Here is a 13313-nt window from a genome sequence, read left to right as displayed (position 1 = left end):
TGTGTTAACGAGGTGTTGACAGTGAGCATGTATGTGTCGTACATGTGTCGACACGGTGTCCGGACACCCGAGTGCTGATTGTAAGCATGTACGACATAGGTGCAAACGAGGACGTTTGAGATTTCAAGAGGGGGGTATATCACGAGCCAGTGGCAATTCCATTTTTGTTTATTTTCTCTTTCTTTGGGGAATTTCGTTTGTTTTACCTTTTCGAAACACTCCTCTAGAAATTTAACTGCCCTGCATTGCATAGCAAGTGTGGAACTGTTCAGAGAGAGTCCACGCCCAAGGGCTAAAGAGCACTAAGGTTGGACAAGGACTATGGTTAGCCAAAGTGGGGTCATTGGCCAGCCAAAGCGGAATCCTTTGCTACATAGGCTACATTTCAGTTCTGGGTGTGGCTACAGTGCACAAAAAGGGTCAGATGACCTAGAAGAATGTAATGGCAGAAACTCCTAAATTTTAGGGATTGCTATTTTTGGACGGTAAAATGTATTCTCGTCATTACGTGCAGTTTGACATGGGCATCATTTTGTTACTTTGTGGCCAAGTCAACAGAGGCTACAGGTGAGATATTTTTAGACCCGAGGGTCTAAAGCGGGAAAATGCACAAATGAGTGACACTTGGCACTCTGAGGCCAGTTTACTACTTAAAGAGCAGGCAAAAACATGATTTTCAGCTGTGAGCTCGTTTTTGAGTGCTGCCACAGGTGGGAGAGCTTCAATGGAGTGCTGGCTTACCCTCAATGTACAGTGAGGTGGAGGATGTCATGACCTGCACACCTCTCACTGCTCTCTCTCCCCCTATTCTTTATGGTTATGTCCCTCTAGTGGGCTCAACAGATTGACCATGTACAGTCTTGTGGTTTGATGCTCTATTGCTGAGGCAAGAGCCTCCCTGAACAGGAACAGGAGTAGCTAACTGCTACTCCAAAGCAGGGAAACGAGAGGGTGATAACCTCTCAAGTAAACACACAAAAATCAGCACTGTTTTATTGCTGATTTTGGGCTGTTTTGGGACTGTTTTGTGCTCGGAATCATGCCAGGATCAAGGGGCACGTAGTCCAAGGCATTGGGAAGAGTGCAGGGACAATTGACAGCTGAAATTAGGTCAAAAACAGGTACTAACCAGAAAATACAACGGTCTGAAATTTATTGTTTTGCAGCCGTATGGATGCCAGATGCATTGGGAACAGTGCCCAATTGTCAGAGAACACTTCTGAGAAGTGTTGGGGCTCAAAACAAGTGAAAAACCAGAAATTCCAGCGAGCTGCAATTGCTCTTTTTGAGTTGGAATCAGAGGCTTTTTGTCAGTTGAATCAAGTTCCAGTGTTGGGAATTGTTTGGGGTCAATTTTGGAGCTGTTGTGTTGCCAAAATTTAGCCAAAACAGGTGTTGTATTGTTGGATACAGATTAGGATTCCCGGAACTCTGATTTTTGCAGGTTTGGGGCTGTTTCGATGCCCTAAATCCTTCTAGATTCAAGGGGCAACCAGTCCAAGGTGCAGGGAACAGTACAGGGGCTACAGGGAGCTGAAAACAGAGAAAAACCAGTCAATAACCAGAAATTACAGAGGCTGGTTATGCTCTGTTTTGGTCAATTAAAGGTGGAACCGGGACAAGGACAGTGGTCTCCTTAGGATTCCCTACTTGCAGACTGTTTTGGGCAGGGTTCTGCGCCGTTATGTTTCCCAAATTCCTCCAAACATGATAGAAACTGCGGGATACAGGTTTAGTGCTATAAGCACTCTTTTGTACTTCCTCTTAACTGTAAAAGAATAAAGAAATACCGAAAGGGGTGCCTATTTAGGGGCCAATCGCATACAGATGCATTCTAGCATCTGTATCCCATTCCCCTCTCTTGTGTCATTATAGCACAGGTACAATAGACGACTAATAATGGGTGAAAGCTAAATCAAGGTTTGAAGTAAAGTCTACCGCCCTTTTTGAAGTTAACAGGCCGGTTACACTAATCACATCATGCATATTGCCTGGATCAAACAATATGATAAAACGTTGACCCTTTACATGACTATAACATTGCATGAGGGACTCATCAATGTGTGTGTCAGAGTCATGAGAAGATGCAGGTTGGTGTGTGAGAGTGCTTGTGGTTGCTGTGGGTGCCTTTTGTTCTTGAGGTGGGACTGTCTTAGGAAAAGCCTTCTTAATGTGACCCTTGACGTGACATTGAAAACATCTACCTTCTTTAGCATAAATCACTTGTTCTTCAGCCGTGATGTATCCTCCTACAATTCCTTGTGAAGCTTTTTCATCTGGGGTTAGCTTAGGTTTTGCAGGTGCTTTAGCTTTACCCTTAGATTCATTGTTCTTTTCCGAGGAATTAGAGGAAGAAGGGCTAGAAGAATTACCATTCTTACTGTTCTTACCATTCTGTGTGGTCTGAGAATTCTGAGAGGTCCCTTGAGAAGTCTTGTTCTCCTTGGGCTTTCCCTCGTTGTGCTTCATCTCTTGGGAGAGAGAAAACGCTACCGCCTTGTTGAGATCCGCAGGGTCAAAGACTTCTACATCAAACTTGATGTATTCGTCTAACCCAAAGAGGAAAGCCTCCTTGCGCTCATCATCCGATTTGCGTAATTGAGTGCCGAGGTGCAAAACACGGTTAGAAAAAGACATGACTGGCATACCATGTTGCTTGAGATTGCGCCAATCTTCCTTCAATCGTGCTAGGCACTGAGGAGGCATATACCGCCCCTTGAGCTTGTCTTGGAAATCAGCCCAACTGAAGGACAGGGGCGTGAATTCGTCGGCTTCCTCTAGGTGCGCGGCTAACTGTGCCTCTTGCCATGCGTGGTACCAATTAATGGCATCGCCAGCAAGGTACATGACTGCCGTCAAAACTTTGCTATTTCTTGTCTTCTCAAGTCGCAAAATAAGCATTTAATTGATGCAACCAAGAATGAATAACCGTAGCATCCATCTTACCATCATACTTACTAAAGTCAACTTCTCTGTGACTGAATGGTTGGAATCCGCATCGTGGCTTGTGCCACTTGAGGAAATCCCACGATCTTTGGTTGGTTCGGACTTCGAGGCAAGTACTTGCTGAATCAATTCTTGAGTGCATAGTTCTCTATGAGTTTCTCTAGGCCCCAAGGTTGCGCGTCGTGCTGCCGCTTCCTTCTTTCTTTGTTCTTTTCTTTCTTTTCTTTCGTCGCGTTCGTGTTCCAAATCAATGCGAGTCTCTTCTTGTTTAGCCATCATGTTAATGCGAGTCTCTTCTTGTTTGGCCATCATGGTAATGCGAGCCTTTTCTTGTTTGGCCATCATGTCCATCATCGACTTGACCATTGCCTCCATAGGATTTGGTCCACTTTGTGGCGTAGATGGCGAAGGGGGAGGGTCGAAAAAATCTCTTGGTGGGGAGAACTCTCTGTCGCCTCTCTCATGCTCACCACCTGTATGCGAAGTATCCATTCCGCTTCGGGTGATGACCATGCACTATGATCTTTGGTTCTTAAGTCCACGAGGGACTTGGGTTCTTGGGGGTCTTGAGGGTCTTGAGGTTTCCTTTCGCTTGCAAACCGTGTTTGAGAAGGATCTTCTCTTCACCCGAGTCCTACTCCTTTTTGCGGGCGCACCCCTTGGCGGCCTTGCGCTCACACCAAGGTTGCTTTTTCCCACCTCACTTCGATTGCCTGGCCGCTAAGTGCATTGTCCGCTCTCAATGAGTGAAAAGAGACACAAGGGGAGGTTGGACAAGCCCTTCTTTCTTGGGATTCCTGTCACTCTTCAAAAATACGATTAGGAATCGACACGCCCAAGCGAACTTAGGTTCGTGCGACCGCAACAAGCAAAAAAAAACTTGGTGATTCTTGTGGTTCTTTCCTTGAGTGTGTTGCCAAATTGGCTTTATCTCACAGAAAAATAATTCTAAATGAATTATTGGAATATAAATGAATAATTCTAAGTGAGAGGGTTTTCTCGCTTGGAACACCAAGGAAAAATAATTCTTAATGAATTATTGGAATTTTAAGTGAGACGGTTTTTCTCACTGGAGACATCCGAGAACAGAATATTCCGTCATTCAGAGTAATGACGGGAGCACTATGAAAGGGAATATCTGTAAGGCCACCAGGAACGGATAATTCTAAATGAATTATTGGAATTTTAAGTGAGAGGGTTTTTCTCACTTGAGACATCCGAGTACAGAATATTCCTAGTGCGTCATTCAGAGTAATGACGGGAGCACTATGAAAGGGAATATCTGTAAGGCCACCAAGAACGGGTACTTCTGATGCGTCACATCGGATGGGTGACAGGGAGCATCGGAAAGAAGTATCCGACCATCCGGGAACGGACATCTCTGATGTGTCATAGGATGGGTGACATAGAGCATCGTGAAGGAGATTGTACCGTAAGTTCGGTAGGAAAGGACTAGGTGATGGGTATTCCTGATGCGTCACAAGGTGGGTGACGGGTGCATCGGAAAGGGAATATCCATAGTCAGGAGGAAATTCCGAACTGTGTTAGAATTGTGCACAAGGAAAAGCAAGCACTTGAATGAAGATGGGTTCAGAGGAAACTTTGAGGAAAAACAGATGCTTTCTGAGAAAGCGGGATTGCTTTTCGGGAAAGCAGATGCTTTCCCGCGAGGAAGTCTATGTCTGCATTGCAACTGTGCATGTTATTGCATCCAGGGACGCCTAGGAAGTGCTCTGAAAGCATTGTTTTTAACTTGTAAGGTTTTATTGAGTTTTTGGGCAGGTTCATACTATTTTTAAAATACGCCGGCCGCCCACTTAATAAGTGGGCAGCCATCTGATAAATAAGGCAACAGATCAGCCAGCGTTTTCTCTCTCTCTTTTTCTGGCAAAATGGAACAAAAAAAAAAAAAAAAACGGCCGCGATCTCTTCGCGAGCAGCTATTCGTGCCCGTGGCTAGGAGCTATAAAAGCATCACATGCCCTCACTCAGAGAGGAGGACCAATCTTTGCAAGGAGGAGATGCTACTGCAGATTTCAGCCGTAAAGAAGACGTTGCCAGTGATGCCCATGGTTGTCCCAAGTGTACCAGATGTCGCCAAGACCCAGTGCGCGAGTTCCCTCGCGAAGAAGTGCCTACAAAGCGTGTTTCCATCGCGACAAGTTGCTGTTTTTCTCTGTTTTCAGCCCATAAACGTCGTAGACGGGGCTGATTTACGAGAAGGAACCCGAGAACACACCTCTTTTGTGTGTAGGATTGGAAGAGAGGATTTTTCTATGTAAAGATCTCTTCCGGGGAATTGCTTTTCGAGAACGGAGTTGCGTTTCGAGCGTCGAGACTTTGAAGGTAACGTTTTTCATGTTATGATCTTTGAGTATTTGATTGCAGGTGTACTTCCTCTTCGTGAGGGAGTAGGAGCAGAGGAAGGCATGAGCCTCTGCAGGAGAAAAGCGCTCTGAGGAACTAGAGCCAAATCAGCCCAAGGGTTTCGTACCCGAGTTTGGGAAGAAGATCCACGGATCGGAGAGGAGGTAGTCTCTCAAGTTGCGATCCGGAAGTTGGGATTCCCAAGTAAGGACTTCGTGTCCGGGAAAGCAGAGTTGTTCTACGGGAAGAGGACTTTGGAAAGAGAGTTAGAAAGAGTTGCAGGGATGTCATGCCCTGAGCCTGGAAGGTGAGATCCAGAGGCGAGAACCTTGGTTGTCAAGGATTTGGAATAAGGAACGGAAGTTCCTTCGAATAGGGTCTTGCCCTAGGAATCGGAAGCTGAGGCTTCCGGGAACCATCAAGTCTTATTCTAGAACGAACGTGGTAATACGTTCGGTTCAAGTGCTTGTATAGACTTCTCCTCAGTAATAAAGATACTATTACGGGGGGGGACCAGCCCATCTTCTAGTCCCCAGTACTGTGTCGATCTTCTCACTCTCTATCTCTCTCTCTATTTATTTCTCTCTATATCCTCTAGCTTAAGTAATAGAAGTATGTCTAATCAATCATGGTTCCGTAAACTCAAGAACACATGTCCAGTTTTGTAATCTTTCAATTAGAAAGACAACATATATAATCTTTCATAGATTTATTTGATTTATGGGTGTTAAAGGCTGATGACAATATCCATATAGCTGGGTCGAATGACAAACCCATCCCGTGTGAGTTGGAGAAGATGCTCTCTATAGAAAGCCATCTTTGTGCCCAACTCCTGTGTCAGCTCTATCCATGTCCTTTTGGTGTCCAACTCGGTCAGGTCCTGGCGAATGAGTCTAGTATATCCACCCGAGTAAGAGACAACGATGGTGCATCAAGGGAGTACTTGGAGGGAGGCACCTCCTATGGAGATAGAGGCCCTTACTAGATCAATCTTCTTGATGCACGGCTTATGGGATATTACCTATTGTCCATGCTGAAGCCGTGTATCTGGAACCATGATGACATTTGTGCATACCAGCATGACATGTCCACCTATAAAGCTAACTGTCTGGAGGACTCAAGGGCCAATTTGGCATATGTGTCTCTGGTTGCTAACTCAAGTCTAATGATCTCGTGTGGCACGATGGCCTTGGCTCTAATTGGCAAAGAGATTATAGATACCAAGGGCCTCTCCATACCTCTCCACCCATCCTGACCCACAGAGGGTTCCCAAACCTGAACCCCATAGAGCATAGCTGAAGCAACCAAGGTATCAAAGAGCCAGAACTTTGTTTAGGGTTCCTAGAAATGAACCTGCGAACACATCCTCTCCAATCCTCCCAAGGCCGCATATGCTCTGGTCAGTCTAGTCTCTGCTGCTCTCTTCAAAGAAAACGTTGGCCGAGCGAAGACTACCCCAAGATTAGTGTATGCATCTGTGTACTCCATAGTTTCCTGACCATAAGTGAATGTAGGTGCTGATCGCCTTATCCACTGTGGTGTGGTGTTAAACACCATAACCTTGGTTTTACCAAGGTTTACAGACAATCCACTATCCTCCACAAAGCTATGTAATGCATGCAAAGATCGCTGCATACCCTCCGGTGAGTCAAAGAAAACACAATACATCAGCATATAACAATGGAATCCATGCCCCTACCGGGCACCTCTTTCACCCTCTCTCTAAGTGTAATCAGAAACCTCATCTATATACATACCAAATAGAGTAGGAGACAATGGACAACCTTGGAGTGAAATAAATCAGATATCCCCTCTGGGGGCGGGGGGGGAAGAGAGAGAGAGAGAGAGAGAGAGAGAGAGAGAGAGAGAGAGAGAGTAATCTCTTCCATATTTGCTCTGCAGCCTTTTTGACGGTATGTACTCCAAGAGCTTCCTTACGTTGTGCCCATGGTGCAAAACAGTAGGGGAAATTTCACGGATCCATTTATATACAGAAGTAAGATGTACAAGTTGCACTGCCAAGTTCAAAGCTGAAGAAAACTATGTAGATGTTGAGGATACGCATGCATCAGATTGGAAAGCTGCAGAGGACACAGAGCTCCACTGCAAAGGGTTACAGGAAGAAATAACAACAAAGGGTGATAACAGAGAAGTTTTCAAAAACTTTGACAGCCCAAGCAGCTTTAGAACAGAACGTCACATGAACAGGCCTCTAGATTGGACGCTTGTCTCCTCAACAGGTTTACAAGAGGAAACATCAACTGTAGATGCTGACTTAAAAGCGTGCAACAACTCTGTCAGACAGGCCAACTTTGAAACAAAAGAGCATCATAAGGACAAGCCTGTAGGAGATACTACTCTGAACAAAGCTTCCACTGAAGTGTCATCAAGGGAGCTGGGGTGGCCAAATGAGAACAAGGTAGCACAAGGAAATCATAAGTCCAAGAAAAGAAAGCACACACAGAATTCACCAACATGGGGTATTGCTCTAAGGAAACCATTTCGCGAAAGACGCAAAGTGAAATCGTACTCTCCTTCTCGTGAGTCAGGGCTCAGAAAAAGGGGGAAGCTGGGAGTTGAGAAGGGCTGTAGGGTGAAAAAAGGAGACCTCACAACTGTAAAAAAGTACAGAAGGAAAAACCAGGAGTCTGGAAAGAGCCAAAGGGACAAGTTCTCAGATGGATATGTGAATAAGGGTAAAACTACGACACAGGGGATAGCTACTAAACCTTCAGAGCCTAATATTGAGGGGTACTCTGACGAGTTCAAGAATTTCATAGCAGACGAGATAAAGAGGCAAATTTTAGAAGGATTAGGTGAAGCAAGCAAAAACATGGTAAAAGAGATTCAAGTGATAGAAGTGGAGGAATTACTTCCATGCACACTAAGTACTCAAGATCCGGCAGTAGCAGAACAGCAAGAGTTCATGGCACAGGTAAAGTTGATGACAACGTTACTGTTTCCGATAACTCTTAGAGCAAGTGATGGCCCTCCAGCAGGATCGCCAGAGGGTCCTAAAAGCAGTGAAGGCAAGGGCAGAGAAGTGATAGGCGATGAAGCCAAGGATATGGAGAAGCCTGAACACAAGGATATGCAGGATGGGTCCAAGAGCAGGGAAGCAACAGAAGATCAAGTCAAGGAAATAAAGGAGCCTGAACACAAGGATATCGAGGAGCCTGAACCCAAGGACCTGAGGGAGCCTGAACCACCTACCTGGCCAATGGAGTGCAAGGAACCCTCAGATCAAAGGCCATCATTGGAGGATGGTTGTGAAGTCGATGTACCAGATTCAGAATATTACGACTTTGAATTCAATAAGAGTGAGGACAAGTTTGCTTCTCAGCAAATATGGGCTTCTTATGACAATTTGGATATGATGCCCCGAGACTATGTGGAGATAAAAAGGGTGGTGAGCATCGACCCCTTTATGGTCCACATAGCTGTGCTGGAACCAGCTTGGTTGTCAGAATTAGGCATCCCTCTAAGTTGTGGTGAATTCAGCTCCGAAAAGAGAGTTAGAGTAATGGATCAAATCAATGGTTTTTCTCACCTCATGAGTTTTCAAAATGGGCAAGGTGGTATGATACACATCTATCCTGGAAAAAAGGAGGTCTGGGCACTATACAAAGATTGGAAGGAAAGTGATCAAGAGAAAAGGATAAAGGGTGGGTATGACGTTGTACAGGTGGTTGATATGGCTGAAGATCTTACAGTTAGTGTGGTTCCTCTTGTTAATCACAAAGGAAGCAAAACAGTTTTCCAAAAGAAGGAGAGGGAGTTGTTCTGTATACACAAGAAAGACTTCTACAGATTTTCGCATCAGGTACCTACATATGAGATTATAGGATATGCTGGTGTGGAAGGTTGTGTAGAGCTGGATCCAGCTGCGATCCCATCTCAATGACCGGTACTCTTAAGCTCATGGTTCAAGCTCTGGTTCGTGTTTCTGGGTCGCAGCACGCGATACCCTGAATTTTGTAAGGGAATTGATGTATGTATAAGAAGGTAATATCACATCTCCCGCTTCACATCTGGTTCATGTTGTCGCAGCACGTGATGCCCAGAATTTTGTGAGGGATTTGATGTACCTATAAGATGTTAATATCCCGTCTCCCGCATCGGTCACTCTCTCCCTATACTCACAAGATCACACTGAAAATTCTTGGCCTTTTGCATGAAGGGGAAACACGCCATTTTTTAACACAGCTTGGCAGGTTTTCTGTCAAAATTGGTTTAAAACCGAGTACTTCAATCTGACCCCTTCATGCGCAATGTTTTGTATGTAACTCAACAGACATCCTCTTTATGTTTACGAGAAAACTGAAACACGGGGTGTTGAGAGTACTGTTGGCAAGGAGGATGATATTGGAAGGTGGGTTGTCAAACTTTACATAAGAGACAGGTGGTGCATATTGATGTGTAGTGATTTTTCAGGATTTTGGGTGCCTTCCTTCTTTTTACGCTTGATAGATGTATACTTGTAGTTCTGGATGTGCTTTTGCTAGCATGACACGGTATGGAACGCCAAATTCCTTTCACAGAATACCGAGGTGAAATGGGAGGTGGGCTGAAGCTGCTTTGTTGGACGAAGAAGGCTGGTGTTGTTAAGGCTGCTGCCATTCTTTTTGAAAGTGTGCTTCAGCTCAGTCCTACTCCATCAAAGCATCAAAGAAAATTTCAATTCTCAGCCTCGTTTTCAGTCACACATTTTGTGGCTTCGGGCTGAGTGCCCTTTTCCCACTTGAAGGGGAAGTCACACATTTTGTGGCTTCGGGCTGATTGCCATTTTCCCTCTTTTATAACAGATGTTGCCTATGTTGTTTGGCATCTTTCTTGCGCATCAATGACAGCAATCAAGCAGTATGGAAGCCTTTTTGAGCATAGATATTGAGAGTAATGTATGAAATGGTTTCATTTGTGCGAAGTTCCAACAAGCAAAACAATTATTATGTTTGTAAATTTGAGTCGAGTTCGAGAGCTTAATGTCCCTGGGATGTGCGCAGGAATCGATAATCACGGCCAATCAGATTGTACTGATGCTTGTGTAAAGGCTCAACGAGCTACAGACTTGTCCAATGAGCAATGCAGGTAGTTCTAGCATACAAAATCATATATGGACTTGGGAAGAAAGTTGATTAGGATGGATTTGTGGGCTGATCAAACTGCAAACCAAGAAAATATAATGCAAAGATGTGCCTTTACTTGTAATCACTTTAATAAAAGTGCAAATGTGTATCCTTTCAAGTAGCTCCCTTCATTTTATTGTGATAGTGTGTAAGTGGGTTCAAATTTATACTTAGCTTGTACTAAGATTGATTAGGTGTTAGGGTTTTGCTAAGTGGCTGGCTAGACAACTTGCTAGTGCAACCACTAACCCTTATATTCATATTATCCTGATAGGAGTGTAGCATATACTGCTACGATCTCCACCCGATCTCTATGTCTCGTCTCCTCCTCCACAGCACGCTCCTGCTCCCACACTCCTTAACTGGTATCAGAGCTTAGGGGGTGGTAGCTTTGTCATTTGTGTGTACAAGGGCATCATAGCAACTTAAAGATGGGAACCTTAGTAGCAGGAAATTGATTTCTGATGCAAGTTTGTTACTCTACACAGTAGAGCATTGCTGGGAGCTTTAGAGCTTGGAGCACCAAGCAAGTAGCGTCAAAATTGTTTTAACACAGGCAGCAGGTTGCTTCAAAGTTCAGCACTGATAGTTTCTGGCTTACAGATAGCATTAACGCTTGCAAGCAACATACATATAGTGCTGTAAAACATTAACGCAAGCAATCCAGTAGTGCTAGGAACACAATAGCTAGCGCTGGAACTAACAGGACATTGCACAACACAAGGGGCAGCACACACATCCGAGCATAGGCGGAGACAGTCGAGAGCGCACACAAACAGTGGATTCGACATCAACTTACAGCAGGTGGAGATAGGAGCAGGTGATTCCGGTCCAGCCGAGGAGGGAGTTTTTCGGCATCAACATATTTTTGCGGGCAACACGCCCACGCAGGGGCACGCTTTTCTCTGTGTTTCATAAAGGTTTTTCACTGGCCATATGCTTTTGGCTTATGTATGCTCATGTGGTTTATGAGAGTGAGTTTGTACATAGCTATAGATTAGCTTCGTAGATTGTTACTACAGGTTCTACACGTACTGTTGGTTACATGTTTATAAGAAAAGGTTACAAGTTTCCTATACTCTGCAGTTTCAGAGTTTTGCAACTTATAATATTTACTGTGGGATGCGTATGAGCATGGATTGCTTAAGAGTTTTCGAGTATTCCTATGCGTGATGAGTATTGATTGCAGTTGAGCTATTTCAAAGTGTTTATCCTCACAAGGATTATTTTGCTTGCATTTTCATTGATGTTTGTTTATGTGCATATTGTGCTTCCTACAACAGTGATTGTTCCATTACATGTACATTAAGGTGCGGACACTGCTTTATATGTCGATTGTGGAGCCATATTGGCATTTACGGCAATTCTCATCATTTTTGAGACTTAGTAGATGGTCATTGTTGAGTTTGACCACAGTCATGAGTCTTTGTTGAGCCTTCGCAGAGTCATGGTGAGGTTTTATTGAACTAAGTTATGCAATGACAGTTTCTGGGTCATTTGTTATTAGTGTTTCATACACCTATAGTAAGTTTTTTTTTCTTTTATATTATTTTTACTCATTTCAAATTAAGATTTTGCTCATTTTACTAGGGAAACTCTCTCTCCATTAAATTCTCACCATAAAATTGACACTTGATAGTTAACGGGTTCTATAACATCCACAAGTTCGATGGCACAAATTTCAATATTTGACAAGAGCAAATATTGGATGTTTTGATTTAGATTGGTCAATTGGTGCCATTTTTTAAACATCAAGAGAGCGATGATTACATAGATGTTTAATGGAAATCACTTGATACTAAAGTCAAATCCAGTATTCATTTACATCTTACCAAATAGTGTATTTAACCATTGTTGGTGAAGCTACTTCTCGTGCTATATGGGAGAAGTTATACAGCACACATGAGAGCAAGTAATAAAGTTTACTTTATGAAGAAGTTGTTTGAACTTCATATAAAAAAGATAGTACCCCTTCCGAACGCTTGAATGAGTTCAATGTTATCTTCAGTCTCTTGAGGTCACAAACAAAGACTTGATGGTTCAATTAGGACCACATGCAGGGTATAATTTGTGCATAGTGATGTTCGTGGACCCATGCAAGCTCCATCCTTAGGAGATTACCTTTACTTCGTGACTTTCATTGATGATTACTTTAAGCATGCATGGGTGTATCCGACTAAGATGAAGTCCAAAGTGTTTTTGTGCTTCAAGCAATTTTTGGCTATGGTTGAAAATGTCTCAAAATGTACTATGGACACCCTCCGTTCCGATTGAGTGGGGGAGTATATGTCTCATGAATTTAATGCATTTATGGTGAGTCGTGGAATAAAACACCAATGTACAGTGCCGTATACACCTCAACAAAATGGTCTTGCTAAGAGGGATAAAAAAATCTCTTATAAAAATGGCATGATGTATGGTCAAAAGTCGAGCTTTACCACATTCGTTTTGGCTTGAGGTCATCATGTGTGCCACTTATGTACTTAATAGGTGTCCTACAAAAGCTTTGCAGTCTGTGCTCCTTATGAAGCATGGCATGATAGAAAGCCTTCTATTGAGCACATGCGTGTTTTTGGTTGTTTGGCATATTTAAAAGCAAAGGTTATATGTTGTATCATTCATAAACAAAGCGTATTTTGGTTTCACGGGATGTTGTGTTTGTAGAAGATTCTGTTCATTCCTTGTTCTCATGTACTAGAGACGATAATGTAAGCTCACAGGACATTTATGACACTTTGTTGCTTCTTTTCAGTGGTAGAAGTTCGAATGTAAATTCTAGTGAGGCAAATGTTCTGCCTATGGAGATTCTAAAAATGTCACATATCATCCTATTATTGATGCAGATGTACTTGATGAGAAAAGGGTTGAGAATGA

At 43.5% G+C, this 13313-nt stretch overlaps 1 protein-coding gene across 1 annotated transcript in view; it reads left to right on the top strand.

The window, feature by feature from the left end:
• LOC147465343 (uncharacterized) overlaps positions 1 to 10194 on the top strand; it is an 88009-nt gene extending 77815 nt beyond the window's left edge. The window contains exon 2 of the mRNA XM_086519529.1: positions 7216 to 10194. Within this exon, the coding sequence (XP_086375655.1) occupies positions 7229 to 9217 (1989 nt within the window). The 5' untranslated portion in view covers positions 7216 to 7228 and the 3' untranslated portion in view covers positions 9218 to 10194. The remainder of the gene's footprint in view (positions 1 to 7215) is intronic.
• The last annotated feature ends 3119 nt before the right edge of the window (positions 10195 to 13313 follow it).

The sequence above is a fragment of the Adiantum capillus-veneris genome, chromosome 1 (assembly GCF_014529385.1).
Source record: "Adiantum capillus-veneris isolate H3 chromosome 1, ASM1452938v2, whole genome shotgun sequence".
NCBI lineage: Eukaryota > Viridiplantae > Streptophyta > Polypodiopsida > Polypodiales > Pteridaceae > Adiantum > Adiantum capillus-veneris.
Note: the sequence above shows the minus strand (reverse complement) of the source record. Positions and strands in the feature narration are given on the sequence as shown.